The sequence below is a fragment of the Lepidothrix coronata genome, unplaced genomic scaffold (assembly GCF_001604755.1).
Source record: "Lepidothrix coronata isolate B3197 unplaced genomic scaffold, Lepidothrix_coronata-1.0 Scaffold5, whole genome shotgun sequence".
Classification (NCBI taxonomy): domain Eukaryota; kingdom Metazoa; phylum Chordata; class Aves; order Passeriformes; family Pipridae; genus Lepidothrix; species Lepidothrix coronata.
The window spans coordinates 9137696-9153282 of NW_016690185.1; the positions used below are offsets into that span (position 1 = coordinate 9137696).

Sequence of the window (15587 nt, forward strand, 5' to 3'; positions counted from 1 at the left end):
AAAAAAGAGAAGGCCTTGATGCTGTGCACGCACTGCTCAGCAATCGCCAGAACACTGCTGTGTTACAAACACTGTTCCAGTCAAACCCAAAACATGGGCTGCTCTTAAGAAAGTCACCTCTGTCCCAGCCAGACTCAGTACGCTGGCAAAGGTACACAAAAGCAAAAAGGTCAAGTTTTATATCTTAACTTCTGAGAAGGGTTGCACAAATGATGATAAGACTGGAAAGATAAAAATCTGGATATAATTCTAGCTTCCAGAGCTTTGCTGATGAGTGAGATGGAGAATCTCACTTATCCCTGATAGCAATAGACAGGCCTCAAACCAGCTCAAACAACGAAGTGTTAAACAGAGGAACATTAATTACTGAGGAATGCTCAGCATCTCGTTAGCATTTTTCAGCACAGAACTGTGTTCGTTTTCCTTCTACATTGACAAGCACTCTTGGACTCTGCAGATAATTTTTTTAATTAGGAAAGAAATATTCTGTGAAAAGCCTATCCTAATACTTTGAATACGGTTCTGAACTACTGGCTGTCCTCTGGAACAGGCAGTGGGCAAATCCCATTGACTATGTCACCATCTTCCATAGAAGATTTTAGTTATTTTAAAACTTAAAGAATCATCTGTAGAGCTTTCCAAGGAGCAAAGATCAATAAGCAGAGTGAACACAGTAGCTGTTACTCTCCAAGAGCCTGGAGAAGCAAAGTTGTTTAGCCACTGCCCCAGCTCTGTTCTTTGATCCAATATTAGCAATCCTGAGAAAAGCTGCTTTTTTGACCTCATGTTTAGAAAGGACAAAGCTTTATTTGTACTGTTTTGCTCAATTGTTTTACATAAACTCCCAACCTAATGTGAACCCAAAAAATAATGCTGTTATGCTGAACTACTAAAAGCTTCCTCTGAAAGGATGAAACAGATACACATACAATGCTGTTAAATTAAGAATGAAAGAAAAGTTTGTGTTTTGACTACGGACAGCATTTTTAACGTGCTTAAAGTAGTAATAGCTCCTCAAACTATTCCAAAGTCTTTTTAAGTGAGAGCTGTAAATAAAAGCATAAAAATGGGAGAAAATCAGTGAAAACAGTATTTGAAAACTGACAAACTTGGAAACAATAAAATGCTGCTTAAAAACTGTCATTTCAAACTGATGTGCAATATTTATTGAAATGGTGAAAGTGCCTTCAGTGTTTGACAAGACAAACCACAGATAATCCCTATATGATGTACAGTCCAAAACAGATGGAGAGTTCACAACCTTCAAGGGAAAGAAGAGAAAAGACCACTCAGGGAGCCTGCCGCAAAGAAGTGAAGTTTAGGAGAGATTTCAAGAGCTGAAAGTTACCTAGAATAGGGCAAGAACACCTTTTAGAGCGTTGGAGTTTACTGCTCCTCACGTGCTAAAATTTTTGCAAAAATAATTCAATAAATTCTGTTTCGTTTACTCTAATGGGAGCCTGCTGAAAAAAAAATTGTGTGTTTACATTCCCATTTCATGTGTAGGTGCTAATTAATCACATCACAGATGAGGAAACGAGTTTTATAAAACTTGTAAACTAGTAGCTAAACTGAGTCATGTCCATTAGATATGATGCATTCATGACTATACAGCCTTCAGGAGTAATTTTTTATTCTGTAGGGGAGTGGGCAAGCTGACCAATTGTATTACCTATCTTTTAGCTGTTTTTTTTGGAATACTGGCTATTAGTGGAAGCACGAGATCAGATTTGTCAACCTGGATGCTGACCCAGTTTGGCAGCTCAGTGTTTATAATCATTGTGTGGGCACATAGAAGGATTTCAGTCACTCTTTCTAGAATGCTCATCTAAAGCTGGCAGGCAGGAAATGTGGCCCTATAATGGTTTAAAAAAACACCACCCCTCTGTAAATAATATTTTTTTCTATAATAATCCTTAGTTTTATTCAAAATAAAATGATAGAGCAAGGTTTTTTTTAGTTGCTTGCAAAGTAGGTAAGACCTTGTTCTGTTTCCATCTGTTTTGATCAGAGGTGTGCTTAAAGATATACTCAAGGGGTGTTTAAACCAACCAGCAGCAGGAGAAAATGCATCAGAGGCTGCATAACCATCTGCCACTAACTGCTTACAGTAGTTCCAGTGAGAATTTAGATTGCTCATATTTAACTATTTGAGCCAGGCTTAAGAACTAGTAAGTTTATATAAGCTGGAGTTGCATCTTGGGGTGCTCAGAGTACACACTGCCTCAACTGTGTGTCTTGCCATGGATTATTTGTACAATTTCTAGCAATGTATTACATTTCCTGGTAATTACAACCCCATTAGTTGGCTGGTGACATTTGAAGCACCTGATGCTGCTTCCTGCAAGCTATGAATTAACAGACCTACAGCAGACCTGACTGAATTTCAGAACTGACAGAATTAAACAAAAGTCATTCCATAGCTGCTTTTTAAAAAGCTCGATTTGTTTTGAAATCCAAATGTATGTAAAGACTTCATCTAATGGGAGCTGAAATCTCCTGAGGTGTGCTCACGTCACTTTGGCAAAAAATGCTTTTCCAAAAAAATCAAATCATTTTAAATGTCTTAAGATCACAAATGACATGCCTTATTTTCAGCTGCAAGACGTAGATTTATTTGGAAGAAATGGAGGGTTTGAAAACTAAGTGGACACACACCAGCAATGCCTGATGCAGCACATATTCCCCAGTTTCCAACATGGTAAAATTAAGTGGTGATTAAAACCCACCCTTTGTTCCCTCATCCAGTTTTTACCTACATCTGACTCCCTTGTTCCCCAGATATACTTATTTCAGCACATTCATTTCTTCCTTTTTTCCTATTTTCATTGTCTTCTCACTAGAAAAAAAAGGAGGCAGAGTGATAATGAAATCTGTATTCTTATTTGCTCAGTAAAAAGGCTTATTTTGATGCAAATCCCAATTGGATGGAAACGTCAAAACAAAAAAACCTTCTTCTAGGCTTTTTGCAATAAAGGTTTTTTATATAAATAGCATAAAGTAACATCACTTTTATCAAGTTCTTAATTTATATTAAATTTTAATATCCTTTTGATGCAAGAGAGTATCTTTAAAGACCCATCAAGTAGTGTAGTTAACACCACACAAAAGCTTTTATTTGCACTGATAAAAACCAGACCTTTAGATTTCTAATTTTACAGCTTTACTGATGGGAACTATTGTAAATAGAGCTCCTGATTATTTTTAATAGCACTATTACAACTATTTTATATAATCAGTCCTTTTTTTTTTCTTTTAAAAAGTTTGGAGAACTCACAACTGTGCTCGGAAAGCACAGCTTTGCCTTTGGTAAACGAAGTATGGGACAGCACTGCTATATTTTTATTTATGCATTTGGCACTACAGGATCTCTCCTCTCGTAAAAAACATTGCCTCATTTTTGTGAAATAAGAGCCTTTTTTTTCCTTATGAATGTACAGGTGCCCCAGTACAGAATTTCTGTTGTCTTTCACATCTTTATATTGTGGCACCTTACTTCCTATGAAGGGGTATAGCTGAATTCACCAAAAAAACTAGAGAGCTTTGTGACCTTCTAGGGTATGACACAGCATTGGAAGAACAGAAGAGGTAAAAATGGTGTGAGATACAGAAGAAAAAGAACACAGGACACAGAAGGTTTGGAGAAAATATGATTATAAGAATAGGCTATTAAAAACCAGGACTAGTGCAGCTCTCCAAAATACATGCAAGGTGCAACTAATTTAGGAACCATCAAATATCCTTGCTGTGGTATTTTAGTAAGTTTGGGAATTTTTTTCTCCTTCATGAAAATAGCTTCCACTTATTCAGTTTAACAGTGTGAAATTAAACCTAAATATATCCAGGCTCTTTGTCTGAAGAAGTATATGAATGCCCACAAAAGTTTTCCATTTCACGTTTTACAAATCTCAATCCCCCATGCAGCAAGTATTTCACAACCTGCAAGGATCAGTGTTGTATGGTAGGAAGTTAGTTATTTATCCTCAGTAACCTAAAAGCCAGCAGAGTCATTTGAAGAACTGTGATATACATAATAGTAGATGATAAAGACAATCCAGTGGCAGCGTGATGGATTAGCTCATGATTTGTGATTTCTGTCCAAATCTCTACATTTTTACAATAATATGCTTTATCCTTCTCACCAATTTTCTCTCCTGCTCATGTCCCAGTAGGTAGCTGAGTTGAAATTCTGTAATGAAAACCTTTCAAGGTGCTGTCTAGGTATGTTTGTCCAAATGGAACCATGCAGCAAAATTCATTCCATGACAAAGCATTATTGCAGTAAAGTGATGACCACATCATCATCTTTTCCTTGCCAAAGCATTTCACCTTCAAAATGAACCAGACCATGTTTTCTGGCTCTTAACAAGATTCCTACTACTTTATTGGAAATAGTCACATATGTTTCAAACAGCTGCCCGAATGTCACACTCACGTGTCCATCTTCTCCTACCTGTCCAGTGCTTCTAATGATCAAGCACAGCTCTTCTACTTCCTTGCCCACGTGTGAGTGAGCATCTTTCCCTCTCTGCTCTGTCCGAGACCCTTCAGGGGGTCTCCCATAGGTAGGATCTCCTCGGTGAGTGTGCGCAGGTTTAGATGCAAGCCTGTCGTCATTGCTGAACGGGTTCTTTTTCTGATACTCAATGTGATCCTCTGCCCAGGTCTGCCAACTTCTCCTCAGGTCACCCACTGCACTGGTAGCTTTAGCACTCTGCCCTTTATCTCCTTCCATTTCTTGAAAAACGTTTTATGGTGCTCAAGCAGGAAACAAATCAATGACTGCTTGTAACTGCGGTTCTTAGGTGCACTGTCAGCTGTAAAAGAAAAACAACAAATCAGCTCGATAATTTTTGGAGGAGTTTTGCTCAAGTGAGAGGAAAGGCTGCTGAAAAAGACAATAAATATCTGAAGACTTTTTAAGTCCACCCATAATTCTACAGCAATGAAGAAAGTAAAAGCGATCCAGCTGAAATTCAGAAACAACGTTGGAACACAATAAGTTATTCGTAAAAGCCTCTGTGCAACACAAACATAGTGCAGTACTTACTTTTCCTGCAATGATGCCTTTTAAAGAACTTTATCCTAGTACCCGGCAGCCCCGCTGACTTCCCAAACAACCTGATGCAGTGCTGGCTGACCCGGGAAGAGAGCAAACCATTCCCCGAGAGGCAGCGCAGCAACCCATGTAAAGGGGTGGAAAGCCTTTCTCCTGCCTGCGCGCTGATTAAAGGTGGACAAATTCACGCTGTGCTGACAAGGTTCCCACAGACTGTGGAAGTTATTATGCACAGAAAATATTATCTGGAGCTGAAATGGCAGTACATGGTGGGAGCAGGAGGATTTTCCTCATCAGGCACTGCAAAGAGGAGTGGAAATCCCAGTTAGTGAGCGTGTCACTATATGCAACACCCTATTTAGTGAAGAAGACAAAACCCGAATAGATAGTTCTCCCTTAAAAGGCTGCGCTGCACAGCCATGTCTGCCAGCTACAAGCCACAGGCAGGCTCCAAGGGAAGGGAGCTTGTGCTCCAGAGGGGAAACTGCCTTACCGCTCCGGGTACACGGGCTGCCCCCCACCTATGACATTACATGTACTTAGATTATGGGTTATCTGCGAAGTACAGGATTATTTTGATGAATTAGGCACAGACTTTTGCATACCTACAGAGATCTGAATGTGTTATAACCATGTCTTTGCTGGGTCGTATTTTTCACCTGTTGAAATATGCAAACTAGAGTTTCCATATAGCACATTAGTAGAGCTGATACTTTTACTGACATTTGAAGACAAAACCGAGGATTAGTGCTAGTTTTTCTATGGGGAAATGGACAGAAATGCAAATTCTGAACAGTTTAACAACTGAATTATAGAACAGGTATTTCTATAATTTAAAAAGATTCCTGTTTTTAAGGTAGAATTTCATGGATATTTGTCCATACTGGGCAACTTGGCCCAAATTGCACCATGTTGGTGCTGTGGCACATGAACCCATGAGCAGTGACAGAGCTCACCGAATGCCCCAGCAGAATGTGCAAGTCAGTCAAAAAACACTTGTGTTGCCTCTGGGTCCAGAAGAGGGCATGGAGTGAGCAGAAAATGGCAACACAATTGCTACAAAAGAGACCTGAGAATAAAAAGCAGCAGCACACATTAAACAATGGCTTTTCAATCATGCTCTCTCACTTTTAAACTGAAACTCATGATTGGCATATGATCCTATTGTTATATTTTTTTGTGAGAGGAAGGTGGTTAATTCTAGCTTCCTGGATGAATTTCAAGATGAGTAATTACATTTTGTGTACTTAAAATTTTCCTCAAAATTTTAAGGCTAAAAGGCTAAAAAGGACAATTTTTCTTTCTTTCTCTCCCTAAAATAGTTACATAATGTTGTTGATTTAGGATGACTTCCCAAATCCACACTAACAAACTGCTTTATTCTCCTCAATGACATTACAGGAATGTATGTTCAGTTTACAAACAGAGCATCTGAAAAGCATTTTGTTTTTACATCAGAATCAAATACACTGTAAGTCTTAGTAATGTACATTGACTTTCAAACTGTGCTAAAGTCTGAAGCAAGAAAAAACCAGGGCTTTAGTTAAATTCTTCTACAGAAGCAGTATCACTGGAAAACTGAGGTATTCATCTCGTGAGAACAGACAGCAATGCTATGAAGATAAAGCAGTGCAGATAAAGTAAGCAAAAGCCAGTCTCAAAGAGATTAAGCTTAAAAATAATACCAATAACGCCTCCTAAGGAGTTTCAAAAATGGAAGCCATACAGCTAAGAAATTTAAAGTGAGACAGAATGTAAAAATAAAAGCAGGCTTCTTTCAATAAATCTCTCTCAGCAATCCCAAAATTTTGTAAGCAATCTCAGGCTCTCGGGGTTTGTCAGCAGTTCAGCAATGTGTTTATTGCTGGGTGCCAGCATTCAACTGCTCAGGTGAACAAGCCTGATCCACATCTACCTCTTTTCTTTCTCTTCTAGGAAAGTTCACGTTTAGCTGCCAGGTCACTTTAGATTGTTTTCTTGTCAATCATCAGGGCTAAAACTTCACAGTAAACCTCAGTTTTGATTACTGCAGGAAGGGATAACTGGAGAAGCTGCAGGATGGGATTATGGAGATGCATAAGGAAGGTGGCCTGTGGAGTGCACACTGGTCATGAGCAAAATCTTAGCCATCTAGAAAAAAAGCTGTCCAAAAATTAGCACATAAAATACAGAACATGAGTTCAGTGCTGAGCCAGCCTGATTCTAATGAAAAGCTTACCAAAATCTGGATAAGCCAAATCTCTCAACTCAACATAACAGGGAGATCAGTGAGTACAAGATTATAGTTATCAAGCCTAGATATTAAAATAAAATATAATCCGCAAGACAAATCCCTTCCCCCACCCCCGTTGGATCGTCACACCTCTGTCCTTCTCCTGGGAATCTGCTTCTCTACGTGGTCCGACACCCACGCCGCCGGTGCTGACCTCCTTCCCACGGAAAAACGAATGCGACTCCTTTGGCATCTGTTAATTCTTAATGTTATTTAATGCTCCAGATCCTTAAATGTGGCCAGGAGAGGCCGCAGCGCTGCCCTACCAGTGCTAACACCTCTGAGCCAGCGTGTGTCCCCAGGATACGTGTAGTTATTTATAAACCATACGCAGGCTCTGCTGTCCTGACACGTGGCGCGCATGATAAAGCACACACAAAATACAAATTACAAGAAGGATGAGAAGGAGACGAAATGAACAGTAGTTAACGCAGAGTGCGCGCAGCACCCAGTCCTCCCGCCTCGCTCGGTCCGCGGGGTATCCCTGTCACACGCCCCCGGCCGGGCTGATCCCGCCTCTCCCGCCCCACGGCGCGGAGCCCGCCCGCTCCTGGCGGCGCATGCGGGGGGCGGGGGATGGGCGGACATGGAGCTGGCGGCTCCGGCGTTCCGGCGGTACTTGCTGCTGCTGGCGCAGGAGCATCTCGAGTTCCGCCTGCCGGTGAGCGCTGCAACGGGCCGGGACCGGGACCGGGACCGGGACCAGGGCCGGGAGCCGGGGCCGGGAGCCGGAGCGCTCCCGGACAGCGCGGTCCCGGGTGTGCCCGCGGGCGGCCGGACCCTGGTGGGGCCTCGCCCGCCCCGGCTCGGGGAGAGCCGGGGACGAAGGGCTCCCGGTCCCTCTTCGCTCTCCGCTCCCCGCGTCCCGGGGCAAGGGACCCCCAAGCGTGGGGCTGCCTCTCCTCCCTTCCTGCCCCGTGGAGAGCGTCTGCGTGGTGGCTTTTTTCCTTGCTTTTGGCGCTAGGAGAGGTTGGCAGCAGAGTACGTGGGGCTCCACGTGAGAAGGGGAAGCTGGGGGGGGGGGAATGGGGTTACAAAAATGCTTTCACAAGGTCTTGCTCTGGTGACTTTTAAAATTTGTTTAAACTGTATTGCTGCTCCCGCCAGCGTGGTGTGGGTACAGAAAAGGTTGGTGCAGCCCTGGGGGACGTGTGGGGTCAGCTCTCATTCCAGTGTCCGATGGACTGCCGGGGGAAGTGGTGGAGTCACCGTCCCTGGAGATGTTTAAGGAAAAGACTGGATGTGGCACGTTGTGCTATGGTCTAGTTGACATGGTGGTGTTCAGAGATAGGTTGGTCTCCATGATCTCAGAGGTCTTTCCCAACCTGATTGATTCTGTGATTCCCTGTCCCAGGTGTTTATGGAGCTTTGTGAGGCAGGAGAGTTGCAGGAGTTGCATTTTCAGGAGGAAGATGTGGGGGGCAGCGAGCATGGTGCTCTCTGAAGCCCTAGGGTCTGTGACATGGGCCGGGAGCACATGAGCAAGGCCTTGGCTGGCGTCCTGGTTGTGAGCCTTGCTCGCACGAGTGGCACTGAGGACTGTTCTCTTTCGGCTTGTGATCCTGAGTGTTTGCTTCCATGCAGTCAGAAGGGTTTGTGCCCCACTGGCCTGTGTGGGATTAGGCAGAGTAGAGCAGCTTCTGTGGTGGGATCAGAGCAAGTGCTGCCTCGAGTGCTGCACTCTGCTTGTCATTGACACGTGTGTGATGGTTGGTTGCAAAATCTGGAGTGCAGAGTGTGTCCCCTGTCGCTAAATCTGTTTTACCTTATCAAGTAGTGTTCACAGAAATAATTGAAACAAAAATAAATTGTAACTTATTTGAAGATCCCTGGTCTTTTTTATGAATCCCAAGTGTTTTTTATGGGCCCTTGGTGAATGTGTAGTTTAGCATACACTCAGTTTCTACATTAGTAAGAAAATCCTCTTGTTTGTAAATTTAACTTGTGATTATTTTTTTTTTCCCATGATAATTTATGGAGTTGCTATACACCTTAACAAATTTTGATACCCAAAGGGCTCTTCTAGGCACCATCTAGAAGAGCTAGTAATATCCAGGATGGTATGTTATTGTTTAAAATAGTGCCAAAATGCGGAGTTATTTTATTAGAATTGGTGGGTCATCATTACATGTGTTATAAAATATTTAATGTGTCTTGCATCATTTGTTTTCCTTGTTTTCATTAAGGCTTTCTTTTGTGCATTGATTTTTACTATTTGCTTTGTGAGACTGGAACATGAATTTATTTATTTATGATCAACCCAGTTTGTCTTTAGGCAAAGTCATCAGATGAAGTAAGAAGATGATATGTAACAAAGTTTTTGTTTTATCACCAGGGTTGTAGTGGCACTTGGCCGATATAGCTGCTGTAGAAAGCAGTTCCATTTCCCTTTTCTTGTACTCTGCTCAGCTATGTGTTTGGCTTTGTCATGAGCTGTGTTAAGGACTTAATGAAACAAGGAAGGACAGATTTTTTAGCCAGATGATCTGCTTGATCTCCATCTCTACCACATCTGCATATGGGATATGAGAGGACTGCTTTTGTACTTCTGGTAGTGCTGGATCACAGCAGCTGAAGGTGTTTGTCAGAGTCCACATTTGTTATTCAGTGTCCGAAGTTACGTGTTTCATATTTCTTAGTTGATAAACTGTGCTCCATAATCAGGGATCTGTTTTTTGTTAGGTCAGATACTTAGGGGTAAGATCAGGCATCCTGTTTTACAGCAAAGCTTGTGCCTAATGGACAGATCAGTGCATGTCGAATGTTTTCTTATCAATGTCCTCAGGCAGATATGTTCCAGTGCTTCATTGTCTTTACTCTTGGAAGGATCTTCCCAAATTCTCATCCAGAGTACTGCTGTGATTTGAACCTCATTCAGTCATCTCCATAATAAACGTTGAAAACAGATTATTATCTTTCTTTATCACAGCAACCTTTAGCATATGTAGCTGGTCTCTCCCAGCCTTTCCTTGCAGGCCATGTTTTTTCTGCTTCTCATTTTTGTCACTTTTCTGTAGGTAATATTACTGGTGTTTGGAGGTGCCACCGACTCATGTGTAGCATCTCAGGTGCTTTTTGTGCCTCAGGACCATACAGTGAAATGGTTACACATAATCATATTCTCCTGGAGCAAACCCCCTGTTTTTTCCAATGTTTCTTATGTCCTTTCTATTCAAATGGAAAGATGGAAATGAGTGGGGTAATGTCCCACTAAAACCATATGCTAGTGTCATGTTGGGTTTTCTTTTCCTCCATTTTTTTTGGTGATAATTAATGGTAATCTTTTCATTTACCCACTCAGTTGAAATCTAAGCCACTATAAAATTTTGCCTCTGTGTTCTTTTGCCAGTATCATTCAGAGATTGCAGCATGTCATTTCTAGTATTGGGGCTACATGAGAAACATCCCTGGTGTTTACATCTCATTTGAGTTTGAAAGTCTTTTTAGTGCATCGTTTTTTTCTTTTTTTCAGGTATTACTTATTAGCTTGTTTCTTGGTGGTTTGTTCTTTCATATGTTCAATTTACAGTCTTTTGATTTAGAGAAGACATCTGCTGAAGAAAACTGTTGAGATACTTGTAAAGCAGAGAGGTAACAGAAATGGAATTGATGCTCGGTGCTTGCCCTGGCCCTGGGTCAGTGTTACTAGTGAAACATCATTTTTATGTGAATTAGGCAGAAAAATATTTTAAGAATAGAGAGAATAATATTGTAAGAGGAATATTGTTATGAGAGAGCAGGGTTGAACAGTAAAGATTTAGACGAAAGAGAAAATATGAAGCAGGGGAATTTGATTACTGAAATTTGCCTAACAGAGCCCATTCCTTTGCCACTGAACTCTGAGAAAACTGCTTTTATAGCAGGAAAGTCTTAATTTTTTTTCTGTTCATGAATAGTACATACAAGCTGAATTTATGTGTGAACTTCTGTCCTATCCACACAACTACTCTGAGTGTTTCACTGTTAGTTCCCACAGTAAAGTTGGTAGTACATGCTATTCTGTCTTCTCTTGCTGTCTCTAGAATTTTCTTCACAATCCTCACCGTCTGCATTAGAATTTGTGTTATGCTGCCCTTTTTTCCTTGTTTCCCACCTTTCTTTCTTCAAAACATTCGTTAATGATTCTGAGGCCTGACCTTTATATTTTCAATTTAGGAAATATCATCATTGCTCTCCCTTTGTGGTGGAAAATTCAGTGGTGAGCAGGAAATTCGTGTAAATGTAAGTGAGGACCAAATATTTTACTTGAGTGTGTGTATGGGATGCAAGTACGTTCTTTATAGTATTATTGTTAAATGTGGGTAGCTGAATAAATTTTGAAGTTTCTTAGAAAAATCAAGAATCTTCCAAAAATGAGGAACTCTCAATTTCAGTGAAGACTCAGAACTTATAAAAAATATGCACAAAATGCACCTCAGGCTGTCTTCATTTAAGACTGTGAAAAGAAGTAGTGCCATCTGCTGGGAGGCTCTCCTTTCTTCTCAGAATAGGCGAACTGTGAAAACATTCAGCAGCACTTTGGATTTGGTGTTTGCATCTAAATCAGTGAGAGAGAATATGACTAGGAAGCTGTATGATTTTGGTCTCAGTGCTTAGTCAGAGAATATTACTGGGAATAAGTTACTACTTTTGTGTAACGAGATGTTTTCCGTCTTTAGGGGCTGAATAATCTACAGAAGTGCAAACAAATAATATTTTGCTAAGTCAAAGATACAGTAGAAAAATGAAATACATAACAAAATTTCTCAGACATTCAAGCCAAGTAAACAGTTTTGCCTGAAATTAAATATTTATCTTCTGTATGATTACAGTCAACAGATTTATTTTTTTTTAATTTATTTTCAGCATGCATGTTCTGTTTTTATAGAACAGAATTGTGTAGTTGTGTAATTCATCTGACATCCTCCAACTAGGTATTTGTATGATTTATCTTCTCTTTATTTCAGTCTCCGTTTTGGATTCTCAATATTCCTTCAGAAGAGATGGCAAGGGGACTAATGAAACGGACAGTATGTGCAAAGTAAGAGATGGAAAATCCTGTAAACGATAACTGAAGCGGTGGAATATTGTTTTGTTATGTTGTGGCAAATACAGATTTTTTATGGAGTCTTCAAATAAACAGTCTTTGATTTCTTCTAGAATTGAGAAGATGTAACTGGATGTTATAGGACTCCTGTAGGACTGATTATGTAGAGTTCACGTTCTCTTTACTTGGTGTATGATCAAGTCAGGATAGTGTTCTTCACTCCAGAGACAGTACTCACTGATGTTTTATTGACCTTGAATAAAGTTTAGTTAGTGAGTTGTTTTAAAACATGTCTGGAACTAAAAGATAAAAACAATGATAAGTAAAAATTGAAAATCAAGTTTTGAAGGGAAAGATTGTGTTACCCTCCCTTAGTGCTGGCATCTGAACCCTCAGCCCAATCTGCTGCAGCAGAGGTCCTTCTAGAAAATTCAAGAGCACAAGAATATGCCAGAGAGTGATTGTTCCAGCTGGTCCTTTTTAGAGGTGTCTGAATAACATTCTTTGCAGTGAGGCTTGTGAGAGAGGCTGTGGAGGTATGGTTCGGGATGAGAGCCGGTGTAAGTGTGGTATGTCTCTCTGACCATACTAAATTTGTGGTGTCTGTGCTGTGTTCTTCAGAGTTAGTTTGGGCCCTTCTGCAGAGCGTTGCGTAGTCCCCGTTGAGTCCTTATTGTGTCAGGTATTCACTTTTACCTCCAGTGACTAGGGCTGTCCAGTCTTGCCTAAAGGAGTCCCATGTGTACAAAACTGTCCTTATGACAGTATGTTTCCAGTGGAGATCAACTGTACTGCACTTCAGAAAGCAGCCATAGGCAACCAATGAAGTAAAATACGACAAAGCAGCTTGTAGATGTTCTGTATACCATGATCTCTCAGCTAATGTATCCTTATTTTATGTAGAAAGTGTAGCTAGCCCACATCTTCATTTTCTGGCCTACTACTTGTTGTGGGAAGACATGTTAGGTTTAGAAGAAAATTTCCGGTGCATCTCCATTGCACTGCTAATCAGTAACAAAAGCTCTAAAGCTTTTGGTATATGTTACCAAATAAAAAAAAAAAAGCATTGTTAAAATGTCATTTTAGGATTAAAAATTAGTGTGTCCTTCTTAAGAACAAAAATTAAAACATTTGCTAAGAGTTAAATACCACACTTTAGTACTCCAGTACTAAGTAAAGCCTAAATAAATTGACCAAGAAGGTTAAAAGGAGTAAGTGTCTGTAAGGCATTTTGCCCCCTCCATGTGACTGCACTCTCAAAAACTGTGTAATTCCAGGTCTATATTTGAACTGTGGGGTCATGGAAGATCTGAGGGGGAGCTCTATGCCTCTCTGAAGAACTATCCAGTGGACAAGATGGTATGCATATAAAGAATCTGGATAATATGGTTCCTCTATGGACTGAATAGCACTGCATCTGTACTAATGAAATGGTCTTTGCCTTTTTTTTTCAGCTTCCATATCTACAGTCAGACTCTACTTACAAAGTACATATTCATACGTTTAACAAAACACTGACTCAAGCACAGAAAATAAAAAAGATCGATGTAAGTAGGTGGTTAAGAAATCTTTGATGTTTAGTTTAATCATTTATGTTGTTCTTATTCCATGCTCTCAGAATTTTTAAGTTTGGGGTTCCTGAAGATCTGAAAGAAGTTTATTGCTTACGTCTTATCAGGTCTAAATGAGATCTTTGCATCCGAATTAAAATTCCCTCAAAATTCATGACTTTTTTTTTTTTTGTTTCCCTAAACAGCCCATGTGAGGCATATACAAAGCCAAATAAACATCACCGCTGATTTTGGCCCAGTGTGCTGGGGAAACTGAAGCTTATTGTCCAAAATGCTGAGATTCAAGTGGCTAGAGTTAGGTGCTAGACTTTTGGAAAATTGGTTACTTGATCTGCGCATTAGGCTTTTATTGTTGCAGAATGTGGAACAAGTGACTTCAGTTGTAAGCTGTGGATTGTGTGCTGATCTCCTGCTCTGTCGTTACGCTCTTTTCTGCACTTGTGCTCTCCTCCTAACTGTATCAGTATTATAATTAGGAAATTTTTCTAAATTACCGTTGATTTTTTGTTCTTCCACATTCTATTTTATCAGCTTTTTCTTTTATTTACACCATTTACGGAGACTGAAATTATCTGTATTAGTAGTAGCCACTCTTTCCTGTTTGTTCAGTTTTTGTGTGCATGAAATAATACTGAGTATGTAAATTGGTGTAGCTGCACATCACTGAAACTTTATATCCTATTGTTCATCATCAGTGTTGTTTTTATAACTTGAAAATTGCATAAATGATATGCACCATTTATTTCCTCTAAAGTTGGGTTCTCTTCAGTTAATAAAAAGTGTTATGGTTCCTGATTTCTAGTTCTTAATCATTTGAGGTATTTTTATTTACAGGAAAGGTATTTCAAAAATCTAGATAAAATTGAGAATGTACTTTTTAATACTTATCTATCATTTCTCCTAGTAAAATTGTGGTGGGGGTTTTTGGGGGCAAGACTTTGTTTTGGTTTTTTTTCTATTTAAAAAATTGACCCTGTTTTGACATTTTTTTTACTCTATTTTTTCTTTTTTGTATAGGCCCTTGAGTTTCTGCCATTCAAAGGAAAAGTAAATTTAAAGAATCCAGAACACATCTTCTGGATTTTGGAAGATTATGGAATGAACCCAAATAATGTTCCAGAAGAGCCCTTTCATCTGTATTTTGGTAGATGGGTGCGTGAATATGCTTGCTTCAGTTCTTATAAGCTTGTATTTTCAGGAAAGTGTTCTTCAATTGAAATGTAAAAAATTGTATTGACTTTCAGTGGAAGCAGACAATATAATTATGTCTGAATCTGTCACTGCAAGTCTGGGAAACTTTACTGTGACTAGGAAAAAGTGGGTTTATTGAGCAATTTGGAGGTGGAAAAAATGAAGTTGTATCTGGAAACACACCTTCTTGCCCTCCACTGAGAGAACTCAGCACAGCTGTGAGACTGCGCAGCTGTGGTGGTGTATTATGTTGTTGTGGGACCAGCTGCAGCTGAAAGCACCAGCAGTGTGTTTCAGACATGTAGAGAGATATACAGAACTATAGGTGGCTTGTGGCCCTGCTGAGTTGCGTCAGGCCCACTAGAGCATTCTGTAAGTGCTTCAAGAGGTCCTGACAGGAACCTCCACAGAAGGGTGCAGACTGATCCCTGAGGCTTTGGACATCAGCAGGTTCAGTGCACAGGCCCA

The 15587-nt window shown here is 40.3% G+C and overlaps 1 protein-coding gene across 12 annotated transcripts in view; it reads left to right on the top strand.

Moving 5' to 3' along the window:
- Positions 1-7875: 7875 nt before the first annotated feature.
- Positions 7876-15587, top strand: part of TRMT11 (tRNA methyltransferase 11 homolog) — a 114708-nt gene continuing 106996 nt past the window's right edge. For 9 of the 12 annotated variants that reach the window (XR_001876983.1, XM_017828614.1, XM_017828657.1 and 6 more), the window contains exons 1-6: positions 7900-7992; positions 11487-11552; positions 12278-12351; positions 13635-13716; positions 13812-13904; positions 14946-15080. Coding sequence is in view for 11 of the 12 variants with exons in the window: in XM_017828614.1 (XP_017684103.1) it covers positions 7918-7992; positions 11487-11552; positions 12278-12351; positions 13635-13716; positions 13812-13904; positions 14946-15080 (525 nt within the window). In the remaining variant the exon portion in view is untranslated. Of the gene's footprint in view, positions 7993-10860; positions 10967-11486; positions 11553-12277; positions 12352-13634; positions 13717-13811; positions 13905-14945; positions 15081-15587 lie in introns of all 12 variants that reach the window. The other 3 variants (XM_017828678.1, XM_017828686.1, XM_017828604.1) reach the window with 3 other exon arrangements.